Below are 25,664 nucleotides of genomic sequence, written 5' to 3' on the forward strand. Positions count from 1 at the left end.
GAAAAAGAAACTGCCATCTAAGCCCAGATGCAAACACGGAAACCCAGCTATGTCTCTGAATTACAGACCTTCCTTCTTAACTGTTGTACTTCTGATCTGCCATTCCCTCTGGTGTAAGGGGTTCTGACCACCATAAGGACTAAGATAGTTTACTTCCATTTAAGCCCCAATTTCTCATGTACCATTGGCTAATTTAGCTCACAGATGTCTTGGAGTTCTGATCACTTTAGTAATTTTTTTAACCCTATTTTATTTCCAATGTGGCTGGTATAGATAGACAACACTAGAGTAGGGATTAGTCAAGTTGCTCAGCTCTCGATCGTACCAAGAGCCGGCCTGCTTTTGTTGGCTTTCTAGTAGGGGATCATTATCCACACATAGTTCTGCCCAGTTCTTTCCCTCCTGAAAGGCAGGAAGGTAAGCAGCTTATGTTTTTATCTTAAAGGGATACACAGGGTTTTTTTTTTTTTCCATCAAGTGTGTTTCCTGAAGGGTTCTGTTATATATAACTTACTCAGGGTAATGAGGATGCTCCCTAAAGGTGTTGGGCTATTACTAGCTGGTAAAACTTTTCCTCCCTAACTCTTGGCAATAATGGTAAATCTGTCATGATCACTGACATGAGCTTTTAGGCTTTCTTATTTTTTCTTGAGTAAGTATCTTAGAGTAGATTTGTTAGGTCACATCTAGGTCTGTCAACACCTGTAGTCCCAGCTCTCAAGAGATGGAGTCCAAATGATCTCCAGCACAACGTGAGGTTGGGCTGCATTCCAAGCCCTTTCTTGCCTATTACCTGAAGGAGGCCACCACCTGGGTCCCCTTCTCTACACCTGACACTTAGCTCTTCGCCTTAAGTTTTGTTTTAACATGACTGCCTTAGATATGTTTTCAAGGTCATTTTTTTCCTTCTAATTACTCTGAGAATAGGGTTTTAAAGCATTGCAAAATGCATGTACAATCAATTCTGATTTGTAGATCCCATCAAGTATATTCATATTATTAATTGGAAAAGAAAATACATTTTACCCTACTCATTTATGCTTTAAGAATCAAAATATTGCCGGGCGTTGGTGGCGCATGCCTTTAATCCCAGCACTCGGGAGGCAGAGGCAGGTGGATCTCTGTGAGTTTGAGGCCAGCCTGGTCTACAGAGTGAGTTCCAGGACAGCCTCCAAAACAATACAGAGAAACCCTGTCTCGAAAAACAAAACAAACAAACAAACAAACAAAAAATAATCAAAATATTTTAACTTTTAAGTTGAAAGATTAAAAACCAAATTATGTTATCACTCCTGCTCTGGGGTGAGAGGCAGGAAAGACAGGGAGGGCACTGGGGTTCCTTATGCTCATACTCTGCTCTGTATCCAGTCACAAGATCAGCGGGCTCCTCCAAGATAGTGCTCCACGTGGTTTGTGGTTAATGTTAATAGAAGTTACAATCGCTGTCAGCAGCCCCTAGAAATTGGCATAGCATCCCTACCTAGACTCACCAGCCTGCGCCTCCATTCTTAGTAGTACTTGGTTGTGTTCATCCTGTTGCTTGAACTTGAAACCCTCTGGCAGCTGCACAGCTTCAGGTCCTAAAAGGAAGACTTGGTGTTCCTGGACTCGCAACTGTGTCCTTGAAAGAGAATGTAGAGTTCTAAGCACATCCACATAACTAAATAGTGCCCCCTATGTATTGATTCTGTGAATTCTGTGTTCAGATTTACTCTACTTACCAATGCTTTCTCTCTCCCCCCCATCCCTCTTGCTTACCCCAGGCCTCGGTTAGGAACAGTTATGCATCGGGTGATTGGACTGGGACTGCTTTACTTGATCTTTGCAGCCATTGAAGGCGTCATGAGAGTCATCAGGGTAAAAGTCACATTAGCTCATCACCTCTTTTTGTTGCCATGGAATGCAATTGTATTTAGTCTCTTCATTTTTCTTTGTTTTTAAGATAAAAATATATGAGAAAGTCCCAATTTGAGCCTTTTCCAGATGGAATAGTCTGCTTTTTTAATACTTGGTGAAGGAAGAACTCAGCAAAGTGCTTCCTAAAGTGGCAGATGGTGAAAGCACCACTGAGTTCATCACCCTTGGAAGTAACTCCATCCAGAAATGCCTATGGTCATTATTAAGGGTGTCTATTTTTGCCGGTACATAATTTAAACACAGACATATCTTTCTTAATCCTGGGCTTAGAAATGGATCAAATGAGCAGAAAGGGAGTTATTGCCTTCACTTATGTAAGCACCATTCCCTCGTTTGGCTCTAACTTTGCTCTAACTGGGCTTCTCTGGGGATTCAGCAAGTTCCACAAGAGCCAGGAGGAGGTCATCTTCAGGGAAGGCTCTGGTCACATGGGCAGCAGCACATTGTCCTCTGAGGAAGTGTTAGATTTTAATTGGTGAAAACTCGTAACAATAAAGTAAAACCAACCAAACAACTTCTATGAAAGGAGCTTGGGTTCTTAGGAAGCCTAGTGATTGAGAAGTTTACTGTAGTTTACCTGCTTCAAAGACTTACATTTTACTCAAAACATATTTGAATTCAGTGTGTAGATCAGATCACTGTGCACAGAGCAGTTAATCTGTTATGTTGCCACATTTACCTCACATATATTTGTTTGGCTCTTAAAGGAGGGCATTTTTCAGTAGCATTATAAAGCCTCATTCCATTATGTTGATGCACCTACATTCCGTGTTACAAACCTATTCATTTATTCTTTGAGGGTATTTGTTCCTTTGCATAATCAGGAAGAATATCACACACACAGAGATATAGATATAGATGGTTTTTGGGACATGGTTTCTCTGTGTGACTGCCCTGGCTGTCCTGGAGCTCTCTTTGTAGACCAGCCTGGCTTTGAACTCACCAAGATCTGACTGCCTCTGCCTCCTGAGTGCTGGGATTAAAGGCATGTGCCACCACACCCAACTAGCCTCACATATATTGAAATATATATGCATACATATAATTCATTGCGAATTAGTCTTTCCTAAAAAGACTATAGAAAAATAATACCACACATATAAATACAATATTACACATTTTAAAATTTACATACTCAGCAGTTCAGGTAGTGGCTGTTTTAAATGTGACTCTTGAAGCAGGCATCTAATTTATAGTTTGTTTCTCCCTTTCCACATAGTATCCTACCTTTACTTTGCCCTTTTTGCATGAGTGTGTCCCTTTACCATCAGGGGAGGGCAGGAGTCTGTTCCTTGAATAGAATCAGGTCTGGGTTTGTGTGATAAGAAAGGAGATTGAAATGGAAGGTCTGTGTGAGATTGGGGCATGACAAGCATTTTGTTTATTTGCTAGTCTATTTATTTCTAGCATGAAATAAATTGGTAAATTACATTTGTTGTTCCCAAAACAGATGGTTTCTATGTGCTAACACAATTCCATCAAGATATAAAATCTTACATGATGTTGTAGGTGATAAAAAGAGAAATTGGCCAGGTGGTGGTGGCACAGGCCTTTAATCCCAGCACTTGGGAGGCAGAGGCAGGCAGATCTCTGTGAGTTCGAGACCAGCCTGGTCTATAAGACCTAGTTCCAGGACAGTCTCCAAAAGCCTCCAAAGCCACAGAGAAACCCTGTCTCGAAAAACCAAAAAAAAAAAAAAAAAAAAAAAAAAAGAAAGAAAAAAGAGAAATTGTTTTTCTTCAGATGTTACTTATACACTACAATAAAAACTTCTATAAATTTAGACTTTCCCCTACTTTTATTTTTCAGGGTTCTAAACATTTAGCTGTTGTTTTGAGTGACATTACTTTAGCAGTTATTGACTCCATTTTTGTGTGGTTCATATCCTTTATCATGTCCTTCCGAAATAGTTTGTGGTATAGAATCAGATTGTTTTTAACTCATAATAATGGTAGAATAAAATATAATTGTGGATTATTGTTTTCTCAATATAAGAGTTTAGCTAAAGGCAAGAAAGTAATAACTCCCCAGATAGGAATGTCTTTATTTTTCTGATAGCTCACTAAACATGTAAGTACTCAATGTACACTTCACACAGTGGGAAATAAATAGAGAATATTGTCTCTGTGTTTACAGAATTCACCCCCGATAAAGAGACAAATAATATAACTTCACTGAAACAGCATAGCGGGAGAAATGCCATTTTAGAGTGCTGGTGTGAGAATAGAGGCAAAAGGAAACTCTGGCAGAGAAAATAAAGACTTCACAGAAATGGTTGAGTAAGTAGGAAGAAAATTGAGGGGAAAGAATAGTTGCGAGTGTGAAGTTAAAGGGAACAGTGGCAGAATGCCCCAGCTTAGCTGTTATGCATGGAAATGTGGTGGGGAATCATGGCATGGGAAAATGTAATGACGTGAGTGGGTCCTGTGCAACCTCTGCAGTGACTTCTTAGAGATGCTTGCCTGTCTGTGGAGAATGGACAGGAGATCGACACCTCTGGCGTTGGGACAGCAGAGCTGCAGTAGAGATGGAAGCAACCGTCTTCAGCAGTACAACTCTGTCCTGATGGCTTGTCCTTGACATTGTGTATTCAGAAAGGAACCTGAGCTGCCCCTTTGAAATTGCCTCTTTTCTAAAGTAGTTTGTGCTTGGAGCTTTGGACAAGTCAGGGAATATGCCAGCAATTGAACTTCAGACTTTCCATCCAGAAGCATGTTGTAGTTGGGTGTGGTGGTGTACACCTTTAATCCTAGTACTTGAGAGGCAGAGGTGATCTCTGAGTTAGAGGCCAGCCTGACCTTCAAAAAGAGTTCAAAGACAGCCAGGGCTACAAAAGAGACTATGTCTCAAAGCAAACAAAATGTGCTGTTTTCTCTTGGCATTTACAAATCTATATTTATTGGGAAAACTCTCAGGTAGTAACCTTGGCAGAAAATTCCAAAGAAAGAGCTCTGTATTTTCTGCAAAATGAGAGGTTTAATTTACTTGGTGGTCATAAAGAAATCCAGAAATTAAGATTATCCTGGACAGTATTGGGTGGTGACTAGAAGTAAGTTAGTATAATGCCACTTTTCTTTGAACCTGAATTTGCCAAATTTGCTGTCTCTTGCTATTTGGTCCTTTTTACTACTATGAGGTGAGAAGTAGGTTTCCTGGGTGGTGAGAGATGACAAGGAGATATAAGCAGGGCTGCATATAAAATTCATGGTTTTGGGTGATGACCTTGCTCTCTTTGATTTCAGTGACTCTAACACAAATTAATTCTGTTAAGAATCTTCACTGACAGAAATTCAGAGTTGATAGCCTTTCTTATGTCTCCCCGTGCCCCACTTTGCTGCTTGGTTATTTGTTTTGCTGTTTTGCTGCAGGCGAATGACTCTGATCTTGTTCTTCTGGCCAGCCTGCCTCTCTCTCTTCTTGACTCGGGCTTATGCTGGTGGATATCCTTTTCCTATTGCAGCAGCATGCTCGCCTGGCTCTCTCCACCTTACGGGGCCTGTGCGCTTTCATTATTGCTTTCTCTTCTGCAGAGGGTGGTGGTGGGGTGAGTTAAACTTGACCCTAATTAAACAGTGTCTTGGTAAGTAAATGCTCATGCAGTTTCAAATTTGCTTTTGATATTTTTAACTCCTTGGTTTTTAAAGAACACTTTGGATGATCAAACAAGAACGGATTTGTTTGTTTCATATGTTTGTTTGATATGTTTAAGAAGTGTGGTATGTTTGCATTTTTGTAGATTCTCACAGTAGGACCTAATTTGTTGGAGTGTGTTACCCCAGAAGCTGATCTTGCCAGGCAGGCATGGTGGTGCACATCTTAATCTCAGCACTTGGAGGCAGGCAGGAGGATCTCTGAGCTCCAGACCAGCCATGGCTATACAGTGAGACCCTTTCTCAAAGAACTTTTTTTTAAATTAACTAAATTTTTTTTAAAAGGAAGAGAGAGAGACCTTCACTGTAAAATATTGAACATTTAGAATGATTGAAAAATCAGTTTTTACAAAGTAGTTTTTTAATTCAGTATTTAGTCTTTTGTTTTTTGTTTTTTGTTTGAGACAGGGTTTCTCTGTGTAACAGCCCTGGCTGTCCCGGAATTCACTTTGTAGTCCAGGCTGGCTTCGAACTCACAGATTCCACCTGCTTCTGCCTCCCCAGTGCTGGGATTAAAGGTGTGTGCCACCACTGCCTTTTTTTTTTTTTTTTTTTTTTTTTTGAAGTATTTAGGTATAAATCGAAAGCTTGCCCTGCTCTCTGTTGCTGTTGGTGTCTGGTTCATAAATAAAGACTGCTGATCTTCCTCTAAGGAGGGAACCACCTGAATGAGCAGAGACCTGCAGGTCTCTGCTGACCTGAGGGGTCAGCAAAGAAGTCTTTCTATTTCTTACTCAGAACAGTATTAGCCTTCCTTGAGCCTGGTGCTCCTGGAAAGCAGCCAGTGTTATAACTTCCCCTCCACCATTTGTGTTCTGGGAAAGGCCTTCCCATAACACCTGCTTCAGAGTCCAGGATGCCCTTGCTTTACCTGACTAAGCAGACCAGACCCTCCAAATTCCCATTCTTTGCCTCATGAATGATTAGCTGAACCTTCTGTATCTGCTGTCCAATCAAGATCAAACTGCAAGACTTTTCCCTCTGATGTCCTTGGACCCACTGTTAGCCTGATCTTCTTTAAAGGTCCTCATGAGAACAGGCCTCCAGGAAAGACCTGTATGTTGTCACTGTGCCCAGCCAACTCCCTGTGCTTGTGTCCTTCTGTCCACAGGCCTTTTCTCCCTGGCCTTTAAGTTGCTTGCAGAGCTTGCATTCCTAGTATGCCCCTGTCCTTTCAAAAGATACTTAAACTCAGGCTTGTTTTCTTTGTCCTTTTTTTAATTCATAAAAATGAACTGATAGATGTCCTAACTACTCAACTATGGCTATTTAGAGAATAACATGAGAATCAGCTAGAAAAACAAAAACAAACAAAAAAAAGAAAGCAATAGAAATGTGTCATAGGTAGCAAGAGGTATCTTAGCTGAGGGTTTCTGTTTTGACTGTGTACACGGTACTGTCCTATGTCACAGGAACACATTACAAGTCTTCTTTCTTTTTTTCCCTTAAAGTCTGTTGTTCATTTGTTTCAGACAATAGAAATTTTATATAAAAAACTGTGTAATTAAGTGTAAATTTAGAATGGTATAGATTAAGATACATTTTCTGTGTTTTGTTTTAAGAACTGTATTTAGCACTGCTGTGTTTAGGACTATAGTACAAGATTCTTACTGTGTTTTCTTTTAAGTATACATTGCCATTTTCCATGTTTTTCCTTAACTAGTTTTTCACATTTTTATAAGTTTGGCACAGACTATGAAGACTCTAAGGCTAAGAAAGAACACTGTGAAATTTTCACTGTATAGGCATTTTACAAATACACTCATCTTTGCTGTGCTGGGTAAGCCATCTATGCCTCTTTAAAAAACTACCCATTTCAGTGTTGTATGTTCTTTCAAAGGTGACTTTCTCTGTCTTTCAGCTTCTATAGTATTTATGGTGTGGACAACAAAGACCTTCAGGATTGCAAAATGCCAATCAGTAAGTAAAATCTTCAGTATTTTAAAATTTAATTAAATTATTGGCTAGATAATTAAAATGGTTTGTTGTGGTATTTGTACACTGTGAAGAAGTATTCCTGTGATTGGTATAATAAGAAGCTGAATGGCCACACGCTAGGCAGGAAGTATAGGCGGGATTTCTGGGGAGAGAAAGGAAGAGGAGAAGGAATCTAGGTGTGCAGGAGATGCCAGGAGACTTGGAGAAGAAGCAGGAGGAAGCAGATGGAAGAGTGGTAACACCATGTGATAGGATGTAGATTAATATAAATGGGTTAGTTTAATTGATAAGGGCTGGTTAGTTTTAAATTAACTCTCTGACTAGCAGTAAGACTCAGGAGTCAAAGGCTGGGGTAAAATGTGCTAATTTAAGCTAGGTGGTGGTGGCACATACCTTTAATCCCAATACTTGGGAGGCAGAGGCGGGTGGATCTCTGTGAGTTTGAGGCCAGCCTCAGCCTGGCCTACAAAGCTAAAGGGAAATCCTGTCTCAAAAAAACAAACAAACAAAAAAAGACAAAAGAAAAGGAAAATGGAAAATGTGCTAACTTAGAGAGGCTGAGTAGCAACTAGCTGACCTTGTTTTTTGTCCAGAGACACCACAAGAGGGGAACTATGACACTGACACTCCTGAGACTGCCCAATAAAGTTATACCTTGAATCGGGGCAGAACCAGCAACTGACTTACTGAAATTGGCCATTGAGAAGCCAGCAATTTGGAAAGAAAAGACACAGGAAGGAAAAGGCGGGGATTGGAATTTGAGCTTCCTCTTATTTTGTGATGAGGAAAGAGAGTCTGTTATGGTGTCTCCAGCCCAACTAGGTCAACTAGTTGCTACTCAGTCTTTGAGCTACCAAGGTTTCTACGCCAGCCTTTGACTCCTGAGTCTTACTGATAAGTAGAATGCTAGAGAGATGTGGCTGCAGAACAGGAAGCCCCACCAGGCCACAGCCTAAGTGGTCAGTGGGGAGCTGACTGAGGGCTGTAGAGGATAATGAAACTATCAGTAGATTCATGTGCAGCCACTAAGCCAACAGCAACAACAACAACAACAATTTACTGGTTAATTAAAGAATTAAAGTTTAAATTAATTATTTAAACAGTTGTTTTTTTAATTATAGTGTTTCATTTTGTGGAATTTCAAAGAGTTTAGTTTGTAAAGATATAATTCATTGAGTATTTACCTTTTATTTTACCTGTTTTTTGTAGAGGCATCAAAACTTTTTTCTCTTCTAAATAACTCTGAAGCTGGGGGTGGATCTCACTTGGTAGAATGCTTGCCTCATGTGCACAACCCTGGGTTTAATCCCGGTGCCGTATAAACTGTCAGTAGTTGCACAATCCTGTAACCTAGTGTTCAGGAGCCAGAGGAGGGTGGAGGATCAGAAGTTCAAGATTAGCCTGAGCTATATTTGACCCTGTATCATAACACCAAAAGTAAATAAATATTTGAGCAAGTTCCTCTCAAATTTATTATCCCTTTTTCTGAACTTTTTACCTTTCGTGCTAGAGATGGCACCCAGGGCATTGCACATGCTCTGCTTCTCTGAGCTCCACCCCAGCCTGGCGTGGTGCCTAAAGGGAACTAAACACCTAAGGTGCTGGCAGTGCTGCTCTGCTGTCACACTCAGCATTGCTTGGGGACATGCCCCATGCTTCATCTCAGTTCTCACTCTGCGCCTGTTTCTGAGATCACAGGTACACCTGCAAAGGGCCCAGAAGCCCTAATCTGCTGCAGTGGAAGACACAGTTCAAGGAAAGAAGCCCAACCTTTTGCCATTTCCCCCTCTGTGATATTTTCTGCTTGAAGTTCTGTCTATGTTTTGATTTTTTTCCCTAACTCTTTCTGTTCATGAAGGGAAATATATATGCTCTTTAGAAACAACACTTAACAAAATAGGTTTCCTTAGAAGAAAACTGTTGCTTGTTTATTTATTAGGAGGGCTTGCCAGCTGGAGAGTTCTTGGTAACGGCTGTGTACTATTTGAGTGGAACATTTGCACATTTATCAGAAAATTGACAGTTTACATTTGGATCATCTTTGTTCTAGGACTGGATGGAGCTCTGGGTTGATGATGCGTTTTGGAGCTTTCTCTTTTCACTCATCCTGATTGTGATAATGTTCTTATGGAGGCCATCAGCAAATAATCAGAGGTAACAACATGGGAAATTATGACTTGCAGGCATTTGTTGGCTGCCTTCTGTGGCGTTGAGAACTTCAGAGGCACAGCTCACAGAAAGCATTGGACAATTCAGAGTCTTTTGTTCTTCAAGGGAAGGAAATGATGCCTGTTCACCTGGAAAGCTGGGGTGGATGTCATCTAACAACCTGGTGATCTTTTGTTATTCTGTGGAGCCAGCCTTTACTTGAGTCCCCCAAATCCTGAGCATTGTTTAGGCCCTAATCCTGAGCTTTGTCTCTCAGTGAATAGAATCCTTCCTTATGAAAGAGGTCCCATGTTGGGGGAGGGCCTTGGCCCTCCCTGGAACGAAATGACAGACTCTAGAGATCCCCCATGGAGGGCCTCACCCTCCCTGGGGAAAGGAGTGGGGGGCTAGGGGGGGCTAGTGGAGGGGAGCAGGTGTGGAGGGGAGTGAGAGGAAGCTGGGACTGACGTGTGAAGCAAGCTTGTTTCTAATTTAAATATATAATAAAAAAATTTAAAAAAAAGAAAGAAAGGTCCCAGAGTTTATAAACTCTGTCAATAGAATCCCTCCTTATGCTTATTACAAATACAGGCAGCAGAACTCATTCTTATCTTAAAGGTCACAGGTGCTTTGTTATAGAGGTAAGTTTTGCAAGAGAATTTTGATGTAGCCATCCCTGAAGCTTTGTTGTGATAATTGTCACATGAAGACTTTTCCAAAAAATTTTATTGTGCTTAAATGTGTAAGGAAAAACAAAACAAAACAAACCCCCTCGAGGTCAGACTCTAGAAGTCTTGACTTGGTACCTACTCAAGTGGCGCTGACCCAGATTTTATCCTTCACGTCACACAGATCATTTCCATACTAGCCTTGATGCTTGCAGGGACCATGACAGGAAACACAGAGACTGATGGGAAGTACTTTGTTGTTAAGCAGTTGTATACTCAAGTGAGAAGACAGGCATAACAAATGGAAGACAGTAAGACAGATACATTAAGCAGTCCAGGAAGAAGATAACGACTCCATGAAGAGCTGGAATTATGGTATAGCTTCAAGATAGCAATAGTACAGGGAAAGATTGGGCTGGGAAAGAATATACATTTGGGGAGAATTGTGGAAGTCATGGTACATAGAAGTCAGTGAGGTGTGCAGTATAGTTAGTACGGCAAGTACAGCATTTTTTCCCTTCTTTTTATTTATTCACATTATTTCACATCATGCATCTTTGTCCCATTCATTTTCCCGTCCCTTCCCATCCACCATCTGTCCCTGCAGCTCCCCCAAAATAAAACAATTTAAGAGAAAAAAGGAAAAAAATTAAAATCTAATCTTGGAAGCTGCCATGTGACACAGTGAGTCATGCAGTAAACCCTTGGTCCTTGTCTTCACTTGCAAGTGTTCACTGTAAAGAGTCGTTGGTCGGCTTCAAGGCCTCTGGTTTCTGCTGGGCCTTCATTAGGACTCTCCTTGGATATCCTGTTGCCCTGTGTTGTGGGGTGTGGTGATATATATGATTTATTAAAGCTGTGTGAAGAGTCAGAAAGCAAAGTCAGCCACAAGCCAGGCACACATCTTGAATCCCAGCAGCCAGAAGCTAGGAGGTGGTGGTACACGGTTTAATCCCAGAACTCAGGATTAAGAGCTAGAGTTCAAGGCCCTCCAGATCCATACAAGATTGAATCAGTCTAAAAGAGAATTATAGCTCACACATTTAATCGCAGGACTCTTGAGAGGTATATAAGTCAGGAGCAAAACCTCAGTAGGAGGATTTATTCTCCAGCCACTCTGAGGACAGGGTACAGTCTGAGGTTTGGTGATTGCTCATGGAGACAGGATCAGCCCATTCATCCTGAGGTAGAGGTAAAAAGCTAGTGGCCAGCTACTTTGCTTTTCTGATGTTCAGTTTGATGTTTGAACCCCAATATCCGTCTCTGGGCCTCTTATTAATTTGTATTACAGTGGAGATCCTACAGTTTGGGTATGTTGGCAAGCCCTCTTCACGTGCTCCAGCAGGTCATAGGGTGAATGTTGGGATGGGCCAAGTCATAACCCTGGTCTAGGACTGGGCAGCTGTAGAGTTGGTCAGTCCACCACTTCTCCCCTGTCCTCATCACCAACCAGGGTGAGCTCTCCAGCATTGCCTAGGCTAATTCACCCTTGCAGCAATGAGTGAAGGGTGGGACCAGTTCTGCTTTTACATTCTCAGGGTCAGCTCTACCCCGCCTATACTATCAGGGCCACCTCTGCTGTGTTCAGGTGCAACCTTCTTACACCACATGCTTAGAAGTGCTTTTGGTTTAGAATATTTGCATAGACTATAAGTGTCCTAATCTGAAATCCAGGATGCTGAGAGCCAGAAGCTTCTAGAGCAACTGACCTGATGCTCAGGCAGGTATATACAGTTTGGGATTCAGGACAGGGAGAGAGGGACCAAATGGCAAAGAAATCTGTACTTTGAACTGTGGTGGCCAGCCCCACCTCCTCCTGCCTGCCTTCTTCTCCAAGGAGAGAACTATTGCATTTCTTATTAGGAAGTCTGTTTCCTTCAACAATTAATAATCATATTGGACCAGTGAGGTGACTCAACAGGTAAAAGGTCTTTCCATCAAGCCTGCACACCTGAGTTCATTGCCTGAGACCCACATGTTGAAAGTTGTCCTGTGACCTCCAGTTGTATGAGCACATGCATGCACATGCACACACACAAATAAGTAAATATAATAAAAATGTAAATAACTGGGCTTGTTGGGTCAGCACTCAGGAGGCAGAAGCAGATGTATCTCTGTGAGTTCAAGGCCAGCCTGGGATGCATAAAAGTGCTGGTGCGTGGCACTAGGGAGGCAGAGGCAGGCTGATCTCTGTTCAAAGCCAACCTAGTCTACAAAGTGAGTCCTAGGACAGACAGAGCTGCTACACAGAGAAAGCCTGTCTTGAGCCTCCTTCCCCCAAAAAGAATTAAAAATAAATAGCTCTACATTTTTCTTAAAAATATACTTCTGTATCACCATGAATGGATACATCACAGTAACCAAAGGCTGTGCAGTATTTTGTAATGTGAGTGATACTGTGTGTGTGTGTGTGTGTGTGTGTGTGTGTGTGTGTGTGTGTGTTCATTACAAAAGTACTGGACATTTGACTTTGCGGTTATCAACAATGTTTCCTGAATGTTTTTGGAGGCACTTTTCCCGTGTGCTATAAGGCAAAGGAACCGTTACAGATATGACCCAAAAGACCTTAGGAAAGATTATTTCCATCAACAGTACTTCACATGTGATGCATTTAATAATTAAAAAAGCTTAGAGAATTATAAAATGTAAATATTGTTTAAATGTAGACTCATTTGGTGATATGAAAATCATCATCAGCCCTCGAAACATAATGCTTTTTTGTCTATAAGCATTTTCTTCTTCAGGGCTAGAGAGATAAGTCAATGATTAAGAGCATTGGTTGTTCCTGCAGAGGACCCAGGTTTAGCTTTCACTACCCACATAGCAACTCACAACCACCTATAGTTCCAGCTTCAGGGCTTTGGATGCCCTTTTCTGGCCTCTATAGACATGAGGCATGCACTCTCCTTGCTATACTGGACAATTTGTAGAAGCAAATTTGTTATAAACAGTATTTTTGAGAAGGTATTTGATCTTATCTTTAATGTCACTAATCAGATTAGCACCTTCCTTTCATTAGAAAAATGCTAAAATAGGGTATGTGGGGGGTTAGTTATTATCTTAATGCATAAGAATATGCAACTTTTTATATGCAATGACTGACAATGATCAGGGTTAAAGTCTCTTTTGTTTTTATCTAGGTATGCCTTCATGCCTTTGATAGATGATTCTGATGATGAAGTTGAGGAATTCATGGTAACATCTGAAAATTTAAGTGCGTCATATGTTTTCTTTTCATATGACTATTGTACATAATTTAAGAGAATGGAATCTTTACTTGAGATGCAAGGTCACATGTATTGTTTAAAGTTTTTCTTATGAGAATTGGGGAGATGTCTTAGCCTAAAGTGTTTGCCTTGCATGAGGACATGAGTTCAGTCCCCAGAACCAATGTTAAAAAAAAGAAAGAAAGAAAGCTTAGTAGCTAGTTAGGATGCATGTATAACCCCCAGTGCTGGAGAGGTAGGTCCTTGCTCACTGGCCAGCCATCCTGGCCTTCTTGGCTGATTCTAGGCTAGTGTAGACCCAAGGAACAACACCAGAGGTTGTCCTCTGGTCTCTACCACACACACCCACGCACGCACGCACGCACGCACGCACCTACACACACGGAGGAGGTGGCTCAGGAGTGTTTGCTGAGTATATAACGAGAGCTTGAGTTTGGATCCTAGCACCTACATAATAGTCAGATGTAACACCAGTGCTGGAGGCAGGAGGGAGAGGAGAGGCAGTGTAACAGGCAAATCTACTGCAGGGTTTGCTGGCCAGCCAGTCTTCCTGAAACAGTGAACTCTAGACTAAACGAGACACCACCTTCCGTAAAGAAAGAAGGTAGAGAATGATAGGAAGACATCCATTGAAAGGCTATCCACATGGTAACAGTGAATAGAAGACTTGGACTGACACATTGAAAGTGTCAGTGTTCTCAATAATCAGGGAGACATAAAACAGCAGTGAGCTACTGGAGGCCCCACAGTGGGTTACAGTCACCGTGAGGATAGCCAGCTAAAGAGGACGCCTCACACACGACTTACTACGAGTCACGGACAGTGTAAAGTCTCTTTAAGATGAGTGGGTCTTACCCATACACACAAACATGCATAATTTTTTTAAAAAATAAAAAGAGCTTTAATCAAATATGAAGAAAATCATTTTCATATCATATTTCATACTATAAGCATATTCTGCTGTTTATATGGCAAGCAAGTAAAAATTTCTAAGATGTGTGTGTTGGGGTGCTAGTGATAAAACCTAGGGCTTTACACAGTCTGCTCTACTACTGAGATATGTCCCAAGCTCCCAACGATGTCTTATTTTGAAATATTGTAAATCTTACACATTTATCCTTAAACTTTAAATTGAATTGGGGAAGTATATATGCTTGAGCTTCTCCACGGGTGCATTGCAGACCAGCAAGTTGAAAGCCTGCTTGCTGTGAAATACAGTTGCCAGAACCTGAGCCTGGAGGATACTGCTCAGTGAAGTAGGTCAGGGACAGAAAGGCAGACACGGCATGTTCTTACTGATGTAGAAGCCGAACCTTTGATCTCAGGATCTGGGGGTGACAGAGGTTGAGGTGAGGAGAAAAAGCAGGAACAGTAATAGACAACAGTTGCTTAAAAGGGACAGAATTCACTAGGTGGTGGTGGTGGTGGTGCACACCTTTAATCCCAGCACTAGGGAGGCAGAGTCAGGCGGATCTCTGTGAGTTCGAGGCCAGCCTGGTCTACAGAGCGAGTTCAGGGACAACCTCCAAAGCAATACAGAGAAACCCTGTCTCGAAAAACCAAAAAAAAAAAAAAAAAAAAAAAAGACAGAGTTAGACTGAAGGACAAGTCCTAGTGGATAATACAATAGGGTGGTTACAGTTAGTAATTTAAAATAGCTAGAGAGGACTCCATTCTCAGTGCAGAGAAAAGATCATTTGGAAGTGACATTTGGCCAATTGCCTTGATGTGTGTTGTGTGTGTGTGTGTGGAGAGATATACCACTGTACTGTAAAGTGTTCAGTTGTTGCTGCGTATGCCTTGATGTGTGTGTGGGGGGGGAGATATACCACTGTACTGTAAAGTGTTCAGTTGTTGCTGCGTATGCCTTGATGTGTGTGTGGGGGGAGATATACCACTGTACTGTAAAGTGTTCAGTTGTTGCTGCGTATGCCTTGATGTGTGTGTGGGGGGAGATATACCACTGTACTGTAAAGTGTTCAGTTGTTGCTGCGTATGCCTTGATGTGTGTTGTGTGGGGGGGGAGATATACCACTGTACTGTAAAGTGTTCAGTTGTTGCTGCGTATGCCTTGATGTGTGTTGTGGGGGGGGGAGATATACCACTGTACTGTAAAGTGTTCAGTTGTTGCTGCGTATGCCTTGATGTGTGTTGTGGGGGGGGGAGATATACCACTGTACTGTAAAGTGTTCAGTTGTTGCTGCGTATGCCTTGATGTGTGTGTGTGGGGGGAGATATACCACTGTACTGTAAAGTGTTCAGTTGTTGCTGCATATGCCTTGATGTGTGTTGTGTGGGGGGGGAGATATACCACTGTACTGTAAAGTGTTCAGTTGTTGCTGCGTATCAAGTCAGAAGCCTGTTAGTGTTCCCTGTGCCTCATTTCTAATCCCAAAGTGGCCATTCCTAACTCTTCAAAAAAGTAATCTTTTTTTCTTTTGGGGGGGTATTAAGTGTGAAGTTATAAAGGAAAGTATAATTTTATAATAATCTATATGTCTCTGTGATGTTTCTCATTGTAGCTGAAGGAATAAAACTAAGAGCCTCAAAAACAGTTTCAAACGGAACAGCTAAACCTACTTGTGATAATTTTGTGAGTATCTATCTGTATTTAGTGGAGTTTCTGTCTTAATACTTTAGAGTCTGTCCATGTCAGAGTCGCTCATCATCAAAGGGGCTTTTTGCTAAGGTTTGTTGTTATTAAATTAGCTGTTTCCAGGCACCGGTGCAAGTTCAGGCCCATAGCTTCGATGTTGCTGCTGTCTATTCTCATTTGTCAGGTGCTGTACTTGGGCCAGCACCCTGAGGTCAGGCACTTGCTGGAGGTGCAGCACCTCAGGCTTCCCTACCCCTGTTATGTCTGAGTCCATGTGTGGCTAGGGCTCTACCGGCTCACCCCAGATGGACAGGCTTTGTCTTGGTAAAAGTCAATGGTGGCTTCTCAGCACATCCAAGTAATTTCTTTTGAAGCCGTGTTAGGTACAGGTTGTCACCTGTTGTGAAAAGGGCTTTTTGTGTTCCATTCACTTTCCAAAATAACAGACTTTTAAAACTGTGAAAGCATGAATAAAATGTAGAATATTAGTCTATCTGGGGTGTGGGGGCCAGCCTCCAGTCAGCACCCAGGGTATGCAAAAAAAAAAAAAAAATCCTCAAATGCGGCTGAAGGCTTAGGAAAAAATTCTTATCTATTTGAGGGTCAGACTTTGAGGAGAAAAATAAGAATACACAGATTCTTTCTAATAGTAACTTTCTCTTTACTTCATCTTGAAAAAAAATCCTCTCTGAAAAATATCTTCACAGCTTCCTAATTAGCTCTGCATCTCTTCTCATTCCTCTAATCAGCAGCTTCTCTCTAATTTTCGCCACAGCCTCAACCTCCCCCACCGTCTTTCGTTCCTCTGCTTTCTTCACTGCCTCTGCTCCCAAAGCCATACTCTGGATAATTATATATTACATTTCCATAACCTGACCCAGTCTCATAACATACATAGCTTCTCTTAGGCTAGGGATGTCACATTGACCCTCCAGTGAGTAACACTTGGCCATGCATGTAGCCTAAATGGTTAGTGAGTGTTCCCAGACAGAAAAATGACATTGTAATTCAAGACTTAACAATTAATTAGCTGAACCTTGAGTGGTAGGGAGTATGTGCAGAAAGTTCATTGCTGTAAGGAGTTATGTCTACTAAAATTGCTTCAAGCTCTGACCTTGAATCAGCAAAACACCTGGGAAAATGACCAAGTATTTGTCTCTAGGGGCAACCAGATATTTGTCTTCAGGGGCAATCAACCTGCTTTGAATTTGTTCTGGAGTCTAAATTAGCTGTCTGTGTAAAAAGCTGTCTTTGTGATTGAGAATCCTATGTCAGTCTGAGTATATAAAATATCCAAGTATTATTTCTATTCACCAAAATTATATAGCTTAAGCAGAAATCATCTTCCTGGCCATCCACAGTTATATGTGTGCTCAGTAAGTGTAAAGCACACCACCTAAGGCTGCGGAAAGAACCCACAGCTGTTCATATTAGGGAGGCATAGCAGTGGCACCCAAGGAAGTTATGGACAGAAACAACCAGTCATTTACAGTCAGTAACTAACCCCACGGATTTGTCAAGTGGGGTTCTCCAGCAGGCAGTTGTATGTCTGGTGGTTCAACTTGTTAAATAGTAGTTGTCACTGCTGTACATTCCCAGAGCCCTTGGCAATCAGCAGCTCTCAGCAAGAATATAAGGCAGGGATGAGTTTATAAACTGTTTTATTTAAATTTATGTATATGATTGTTGCTCACATGTATGTATGTGCATGTGTGTGCCTGGAACCCTCGGTTCAGAGCAGAGAGTCAGAACCTCTGGAACTGCAGTTGTGGCTGGTTGTGAGCCAAACCCAGAGATCACTGTGTAGACCAGGCTGGCTTCAAACTCACAGATCTGCCTATCTCTGCCTTCCACGTGCTGGGATAAAAGGCCTGCACTACCACATTTGGCTCAAAGATAAGTCTTAAAATACCTCACATGTTCCGTGCATGAAAGTGATGTTGGTGGCAGTGGAGCAGAATGAAGCCTTAAACATGCTTACACTCTGCTGCCCTGGGATGATACTATCTAAAAATTGTATATGTGGGCATTTCACAGGACAGGTGCTGTATGACAACACTGTTCTCTGTTGGATTTGATGAATTCTCTTACTTTTACTTTGGGCAGTCTGTAAAAATGTATCCTTTGAGTAGTTTCATGGGAATTTTTGCTTTTAAAAACCTCTAGTTTTACTTAGCTGTCTTAGAGCTGCAGCTAGAGCACTTTAATCTGAAAATTCAAAGCCCCCAAGTTTCTGAGCATCAGCATAATACCACGAGTGGAAAAACTACTGTGGAACTTTGTTTCATATACTAAAATTCTTACAAATACTATTTAAAATTGCCTTCAGCCTCTGCATGTAAAGTGTATGAGTCACAAATGAATTTCACGTTTCAACATGGGTCCCAATTCTGCATTTTCATTTTGACTTCTTGAGACAAAAAGAACAGTAATATTCTTAGCTAAAACAAAACAAAAAACAGAAAAACCAGCTGTTTTCACTGTCACTTGGTGTGTGACATCCTGAGCCAGATTCTTACAGCACTTGTGGCAACTAACAGACTCCATGCATCTATCTGATTTAGGTTTGTAAATTTACAAACATGCTCCCCCCTAAAATGTATGTTTTCAGTGATATTTAGCAAATACTAAATATAAGTATTTATTTCTACAGGATGAAGATTTGAAGTGGGTGGAAGAAAATATTCCCTCTTCGTTCACAGATGTGTAAATATCCTCTATTCAAGTTTGAACTTGAGGCTGTAGTTTAAGGAGATTACATTGGATGTTTCTCAGTGTGTGTGTGTGTGTGTGTGTGTGTGTGTGTGTGTGTGTGTGTGTGTGTGTGTCGTCATTACTTCTTACAGAGCTAAACACAGCCCCAACCCCTTCCCCTGCCCTTCTACTGTACAACTATTTCAATACTAGTGGCCTGCAATTAACTCCCTCTCTTCCTGGTTACGGTTTTCAGAATCATTTCATTTTGTTTTACAGAAAAGTTCAGACATATGTAAAACAATTTTTTATATCCACCTATGTATGTGCACACACATGCTCACAGAGGTAATGACAAAGGTCAGGTAACAACTTGTAGAAGTCGGTTCCCTCCTTCCATATGGCCCAGGGATCTAATTCAAGTCACTGTGTTGGTGGCGTACTTATCCACTGAGCCGTCTCACGAGCCTGAGTTTTCAAGACTTCAGAAGGAGTCTGCTTTAGTTTTTATCCCTGTGTGTCATGTGGACTTCATTTTGTGTGGTGGTTTTATTTTTTATGCTTTTGCTTCTCCTCCCCCCACCCCCAGTTCCAAGTTTCTTTGTATTTCATCCTTAAATACTGGGGATTTTAGGTCTGTCTGTGTCTGGCACAGCAGGCAAAGTTCAGTCCCCGGGCCTTGGCAGTAGAAGGCAAGAACAAGCCCCTGAATAGCCCCTGACTTCCACACTTGTGCTCCAAGCACACACACCTGCTAACACATGCAATAATTAAATAATCTCCAAACAAACGTTTTCTGTAAAAAAGAAACATTACCTCTGGTAATGTGCTTATCTTTCCTCATTTTCACAAAAGCACGAGTTTTCTAGTTAAGTGGCAGATACCAAGACAATTGTTAAAAAAAAAAGTCAAGGATTAAAAAGTAAATAGGGGGTGGGGTGTAGACTGTGTTTGAATTCTCATGTGAGTTTTCAACCAGCTGCCCCATATGTAGTAGGATTCCCTTGTACTAGCTTGTTTCTATTTGAAGTCCAAATTTTTAAAATATTTCTGTTAACTTTAGACTGAACATTTTCAAAGGAGCACACATTCTGGAAATTGCCCACATCCTAGGCAGATGCCAATGCAGTTTTTGAATGAGTTCCTTTCTGTAATCTGAAGGCAGAGCATTGCCAGTACCCTGAGCCCTGCTTCCTCCTGGGTTCCCTGCTGCCCCTGCAGCTTTTCTAGGGTTCACTGTTCTTGTCTCTTTTGTTTCAGAGCTCTCCCCGTCTTAGTGGACTCAGATGAGGTAAAGCTGCTTTTGCTTATTTCCTTAGAGCTGTTCCTCCATGTTCATAGTGTATTTCAGAAGTTAATTCTGAAAATAACCTTTTGAAGCAATTACTACCTGAGCAGGCAGAAGTACACAGAGCTGGCTTGAAGTGTGAGGGATTGTGGGCTGTCTCAATGCAGGGAGAAGCAGGATAAAACATGCTTGGTGTAAATGAAGGGAAGAGGCCTTTTGTGTCTCTTGTTTAGCTTCTGACACATGCAGATAATTAATTGGAATAGTTTCTTTTCCAGCTTCGCTTACTAAGCATGAAATTTAAATAAAGACTTTTGGGGGGTTGGTTATTGGTCAGCTACACATTGCAGGGTCGCTCAAGGCAGGGCACATCTTCAGTATATGGATTAAAGGATAAATGATGAAGTCTCGGCTCATACGGAGGATGGGTGGCTGTTAGCAGTTGGTGCACACTGCGTTGGCAGTAGAGCATGAGCAGAGCTGGAAGGGAGATGGCTCTGGAGTAGTACTGTGAACCTTTGTAGCAGGGTGACGAGTGGAGGAGGCCTTGCCACATGACAGACTGCTAAGCTAGAGAGTGTGGGCACTGTGGTTCTTACCTTAGCTGATGTTTCCCCAAAGTTAGGGCTATTAAAAAGATTAAATATAGTGACTTGTAAGATTAGAATGTTTTAGTAGGTTCTGGGTGTAATCTCCAAATTTCACACCTATCTTTCTTTTCCCCTAGGAAATTATGACCAGATCTGAAATAGCTGAAAAGATGTTCTCTTCAGAAAAGATAATGTGACTGGGACCTGCAGTCGACGGCTTCGCTCTGTTTCATTGTGTTGTCTTGGAGATCTGTGTACGCAAATGAAGAATTCAGGAGTAGGAGGGTCTGCCACCCTCATAAAGCCATTTTTAAAACTGACCTGTAAAGTCAGTTTAATTGCCATTAAGTTGCCTGTATTTGGAAGTAATCTGATAGTCTTAGCAGTGTGTACACAGATATGAGTTAGGTGACAGCTACCAGCATTCAGATTTGTGGTCTCAGTTTTCTCCAGAACAGAGAATCTGTAGCTGGGTGTGGTTGTACATGCCTGGCAGTTAAAATCTCTGAATTCAAGGCTAGCCTGGTCTACATAGTTCAGGACAACCAGACAGAGCTACGTAGTGAGACCCTGTCTCAAAAAAACCCACACAAACAACAAAAGTAAAAAAGGAAATGGGAAAGAATCTATGAACACTCCTTCCTTCTCCCCTTCTAGATAACATGATTCTCCTGAATGCTCCACAGCAGTGTTCATCTTTTGTAGTGGTAATTTTATTCGAGTTTTTATATTGAAGTGACTTAATATTGGAACATGAGCATGTTCATGTGTTTAATCCTGTCCCCTCTGTTGGTGTACACAAAGCTGTTATTTGTAAATACCACCATGCATCATGGAGTCTGAGCTCAGGGGAACACAAGTGCACAACGAGACACGTATGTCCAAAGACTTGCAGGCCACAGGTACATGTGCTGCTGCTAATTCTGCTGTGACCCTGGCCATGGGGCTCCCCTAAAGCACTTTCTTCCCAGCCCCTCGTGCACCATTCCTTGTGAACCTTGTGGGTGCTTGCAGTGTCAGGTTGGTTACACATTCGCGGTGTTTGCCATTCCATGATAAAAACATCTAACTATACCATGCATCGACATGTAATTTACCAACCCTCAGCCATACTTTACACCTTGCTTTGTTAAATTATGTTTATAACCTATGATTGACAGTTCGTATTCTAATATTTTTAAATACAGAATGTTGTAGACTTTAAAGGCACTTGAATGTAGTGTGATGAAAATGTAAATGATTTACTACTTTCATGACCAAAGATACCAGGCTAACACCATTTAGTAATGAAAGGCAGTGTCTTAGGGCTTTCCTTTGGAGAACTCCTGGCTTTGTGAATTAGAATAACTTGGAATAATTGAGAAAATGTGAAAATCTGACCAGGAACACTTAACCATAACCTGCAATGATTTTTCACAAAACAAACCTTTCTTTCAAAAGCCTACTTTCTGAGTTTTATTTCCTGTGTACTCATTTCAAAAGGGTTGGTAGAGATATATTTCTGTAGTTGTATGTCTTGAAATGTGTTTTCATAGTGAACACTGGGAAACTGTGCAGTGTTGGCAGACCTGGTGGAGAAAGGCTGACTCTCACAGACCCACTGCTTCCTGGAGCTTCCCAGGGTAGGAGTGGCCAATTCAACCGCGGTGGTTCCACTCCTGCCAGTTTCCACCACGGTGATGACTTCTATGCTTCCCTGTGAACTTAGCCATTTTGGCTTTGGCACAGTCCACTTTCTAACCAGTAGTTTGAGAATAGGAGATGCCCCTGGAGGGGTGGGGTTGCAGGGTGTCGCTGTAGCCCAGGCTGACTGATGTTAGACTTGAGACTTTTGCTAAGATTTTTCAAATCTGTATTTAATACCCTGTCCTCACCGGATGAGGCAGCTCACCCACACCCACATTGCCTGCAGTTGAATATTTCTGCTTACTGCCAGGAGGAGCCACACATTGTGCATAGTGTGTGTGGGGAGTTGATGGCCAGGGAAATGCTTTTTATACCGCTTCAGTAGTGTTTCTTTAAAAAAGAAAGAAAGAAAAGGAAAAAAAGAAAAAAACCAGGAAAGGTAAAGGATGCTGCTCTGGCATAGCTCCAGGCTGAAATGAACACTTTCATTTTAACATCCCTAGAAATGTTTTGGAAGGCTGTGTGTGGTGTCTGTTGCTTTTAGTGATAATTGTGCCATGTGCTAATGTGCAGTGACCTGAGTTGAGTATTTCTTGGGGGAACCTTCTGAGCCCCAGCATATGTCCCTGAACAGTCAGTGTAGTTCAAAAAGACTGGGAGGTCATTCAGGGCTGCCATGTAGCCCCTCGATCTCCCTCCCCATCTGCCCTGAATCTCCAGACAGCACTGGGATGTTCCAGGTGCCCAGCTCCGGTTGTTCAGGATGCTATTGGTCGGACCTCCCAGTTAGTCGAGAGGTCTGAGGATAAGGCTCCAGTTTAGTACTCAGACTTCTTGTTATAGTTCATGCTAGATTTTGATGATTTATGAAGTTTGCTTGAGACATTTTTCATAATTTGAATTAGGCTAATATTTAAATATGTGCCTTCAGGGGTAGTTATTATATTTCAGTAAGAAACAAGAGATGGAAACTGTCAGCTTGGGAGTTGATAGGATGCCCCCATGCTTTTCCTGGATTTTTTTTGTTTGTTTTTTGTATTTTGGTTTTTTGTTTGTTTACTTGTTTTTAACTTTTTTCCTATCCTGTGGAAAGTGTCACCTTTCTGTCTGGATTATGGTACATCATGTTTAGGCTACTATAATGTCAAGATTAGGCTTAAAGTGTATACACAGAGTTGATTTGTATACCCTTTTGAAGGAGGTTTGGGGCTATTGACCTAGCTGTCTATGACTGAAGCTGAGAGAGACCATACTAGGTTTTGTCTCCTGTTCTGATACTCGTGTCTGTGATTGACAGCATGCAGTAAGCAATACAAAACACCAAGCCTTACATCTATCAGAGGAAGTTTAATATTCAAAATTGTGAACATATAGATGTCTATAAGTGACAAAACTAGATTTCTAAGGAAGTGTATATTATAGGACAGGAACTTGCCACTGTATTAAGCTTCTTTAGAACTAGGAAAACATTCATTCTTTGGGGGGCAATGTTTAGAGGTTAAAATATATTCTCTATTTAAAAAGATTAAATTATTATTTGGGAGAAATTTCTTTGAGTATAGGACACAGCAATTTAAAGGACTTTTGTTTGAAAAAATTGTATTTTTGTGCCTTAATATTTTTTTTAATAAATTGCTTTCTGACATTTGGAGATTGTTTTCTGAGATTATCTGTTAGTGCTACCTCATGAAAATCTGTAGGAAATGCAGATTCCAGGAGAAGGCAAGGCATGGAATTCTTTAAAAGGGAGGTACAGCTAAAAATCAGAAAAAAATGTTCAGCCTCGGTTGTGATAGAGCAGAACAAAACAAGGAAATACTTAAATAAAGTTAACCTAAGTTTGTACACCCGTGTGTGCATTTATGTGCATTCGTATGTGTGTTTGTGTGAGAAAGATCAGTCATCTGTCAGTCTAATGAAATAAGAATATTCGTTCATGATGACATCATTGACTCAGTCTTTGTGAAAAATCCAGCAAAGTTAAAGACTTTTAAATAATGCCTATTCTTTTGATGTTGTCAAAGATGTTTCAAAATATAGAGTAAGGTTTCTGCACATACACAAAAACTAGAGACAAGCTAAATGTCAGCACCAGACAAGAATAGTGAGTGAATGCCTGTCCACCTCTTACAGAATGGTGTCAGCTTTTGCATAAAAATGAAGAGTTTGTGATAACAGAACAGTACATATATGAAGCATGAACTAGAGCACATTTGCAGAGGAATTAGTGACAAGGGTTTAAATGGCCTCACAGCTTGTGCTGCCATTGAGTTCAGGCACCATGACCACAACTGGATTCCAGCCCTTCAGGAAATTAAAGTTATCTGTGGGCTGAAGAGACGAGTGGTTAAGAACACTTGTTTTTGCAGAGAACCTGGGTTTTCCCAGCACCCACATGACATCTCACAACTGTCCATAACTCTATTCCCAAAGGATCAGATGCCTTCTCTGGTCTTAGAACATTACACAACATGTACATGCAAGCAAGAAACTCATACACGGGAGGGAGAGTTGTAAACTGGCGTGATGGTGCATGTCTTTAATCTCAGTATACCAGAGGCAGAGGCAGGTGAATCTCAGTGAGTTCAAGGATAACTTGTTCTATATGAAGAACTCAGCCAGCCAGAGTGACATAGTGAGACACAGTCTCCAAAGAAGAAAAGAAAAAGCACATGATAACAAAATAAGGAGAAGCCCATGTGGCCTTAGGGCACAGGAATAAAGTGCATCCCTCTGTAAGCAGGTGTGGAGGGGACACTTCACAGATATCCTCCCAGCCTTGAGCTGTGGTGGAGGGGACAACACAACAGTCTCAGAGGAAACACCTGAGCTGTTTGATAACAATAATTTGGGAGGGTCAGGAGTATTTGCAGGACCCCAGACTGTTCACTGCTGTCCTACCCAAGTTTCAAGGAGGTACATTTCTATACACCTCCCCCCCTCCCCCCGTTCATTTAAAGATGAGAGAATGAAGAGTCACAGAGATAAACCACTTGCCAAGGGTCACCCTCCTGGCAAGTGAATAAATAGGCAAGTGTTGAAAGACTGTCCTCACAGTCCTGGGGTGGGGGGTGTTTACTTGCTAGTCAGATGTGAAAGTAATACAAAAAGGGCCTGCCTGGTGCAGTCTGCCTACAGCAGCTGAGGTACTTAGGGATGCTGCAGTTGAGACTGGGCTGTGGGGCGGCTTAGAATCCCCACCTGAAACATCCAAATATTGAAAAGAAGTTGCCCAGGACAAGCCCCACCTTAAGTGATCACGAAGCTGAATTCAGATGAAAATATCCTTGACAGTAGTTCCTCAAACTCAGTTTATACACAG

The 25,664-nt window shown here is 41.5% G+C and overlaps 1 protein-coding gene across 2 annotated transcripts in view; it reads left to right on the plus strand.

Moving 5' to 3' along the window:
- Window positions 1–24,187, plus strand: part of Tmem87b (transmembrane protein 87B) — a 41,297-nt gene extending 17,110 nt beyond the window's left edge. Inside the window, exons 10-19 of one of the 2 annotated variants that reach the window (XM_005068602.4) lie at window positions 1,764–1,857; window positions 3,727–3,798; window positions 7,239–7,347; window positions 7,429–7,487; window positions 9,556–9,659; window positions 13,462–13,535; window positions 16,071–16,141; window positions 18,798–18,850; window positions 20,099–20,129; window positions 20,854–24,187. In XM_005068602.4, the coding sequence (XP_005068659.1) occupies window positions 1,764–1,857; window positions 3,727–3,798; window positions 7,239–7,347; window positions 7,429–7,487; window positions 9,556–9,659; window positions 13,462–13,535; window positions 16,071–16,141; window positions 18,798–18,850; window positions 20,099–20,129; window positions 20,854–20,913 (727 nt within the window). In that variant the 3' untranslated portion in view covers window positions 20,914–24,187. Of the gene's footprint in view, window positions 1–1,763; window positions 1,858–3,726; window positions 3,799–5,285; window positions 5,358–7,238; window positions 7,348–7,428; window positions 7,488–9,555; window positions 9,660–13,461; window positions 13,536–16,070; window positions 16,142–18,797; window positions 18,851–20,098; window positions 20,130–20,853 lie in introns of both variants that reach the window. The other variant, XM_013112347.3, reaches the window with a different exon arrangement.
- Window positions 24,188–25,664: the final 1,477 nt, after the last annotated feature.

This window comes from Mesocricetus auratus, unplaced genomic scaffold, assembly GCF_017639785.1.
Source record: "Mesocricetus auratus isolate SY011 unplaced genomic scaffold, BCM_Maur_2.0 Super-Scaffold_100004, whole genome shotgun sequence".
NCBI classification, from domain to species: domain Eukaryota; kingdom Metazoa; phylum Chordata; class Mammalia; order Rodentia; family Cricetidae; genus Mesocricetus; species Mesocricetus auratus.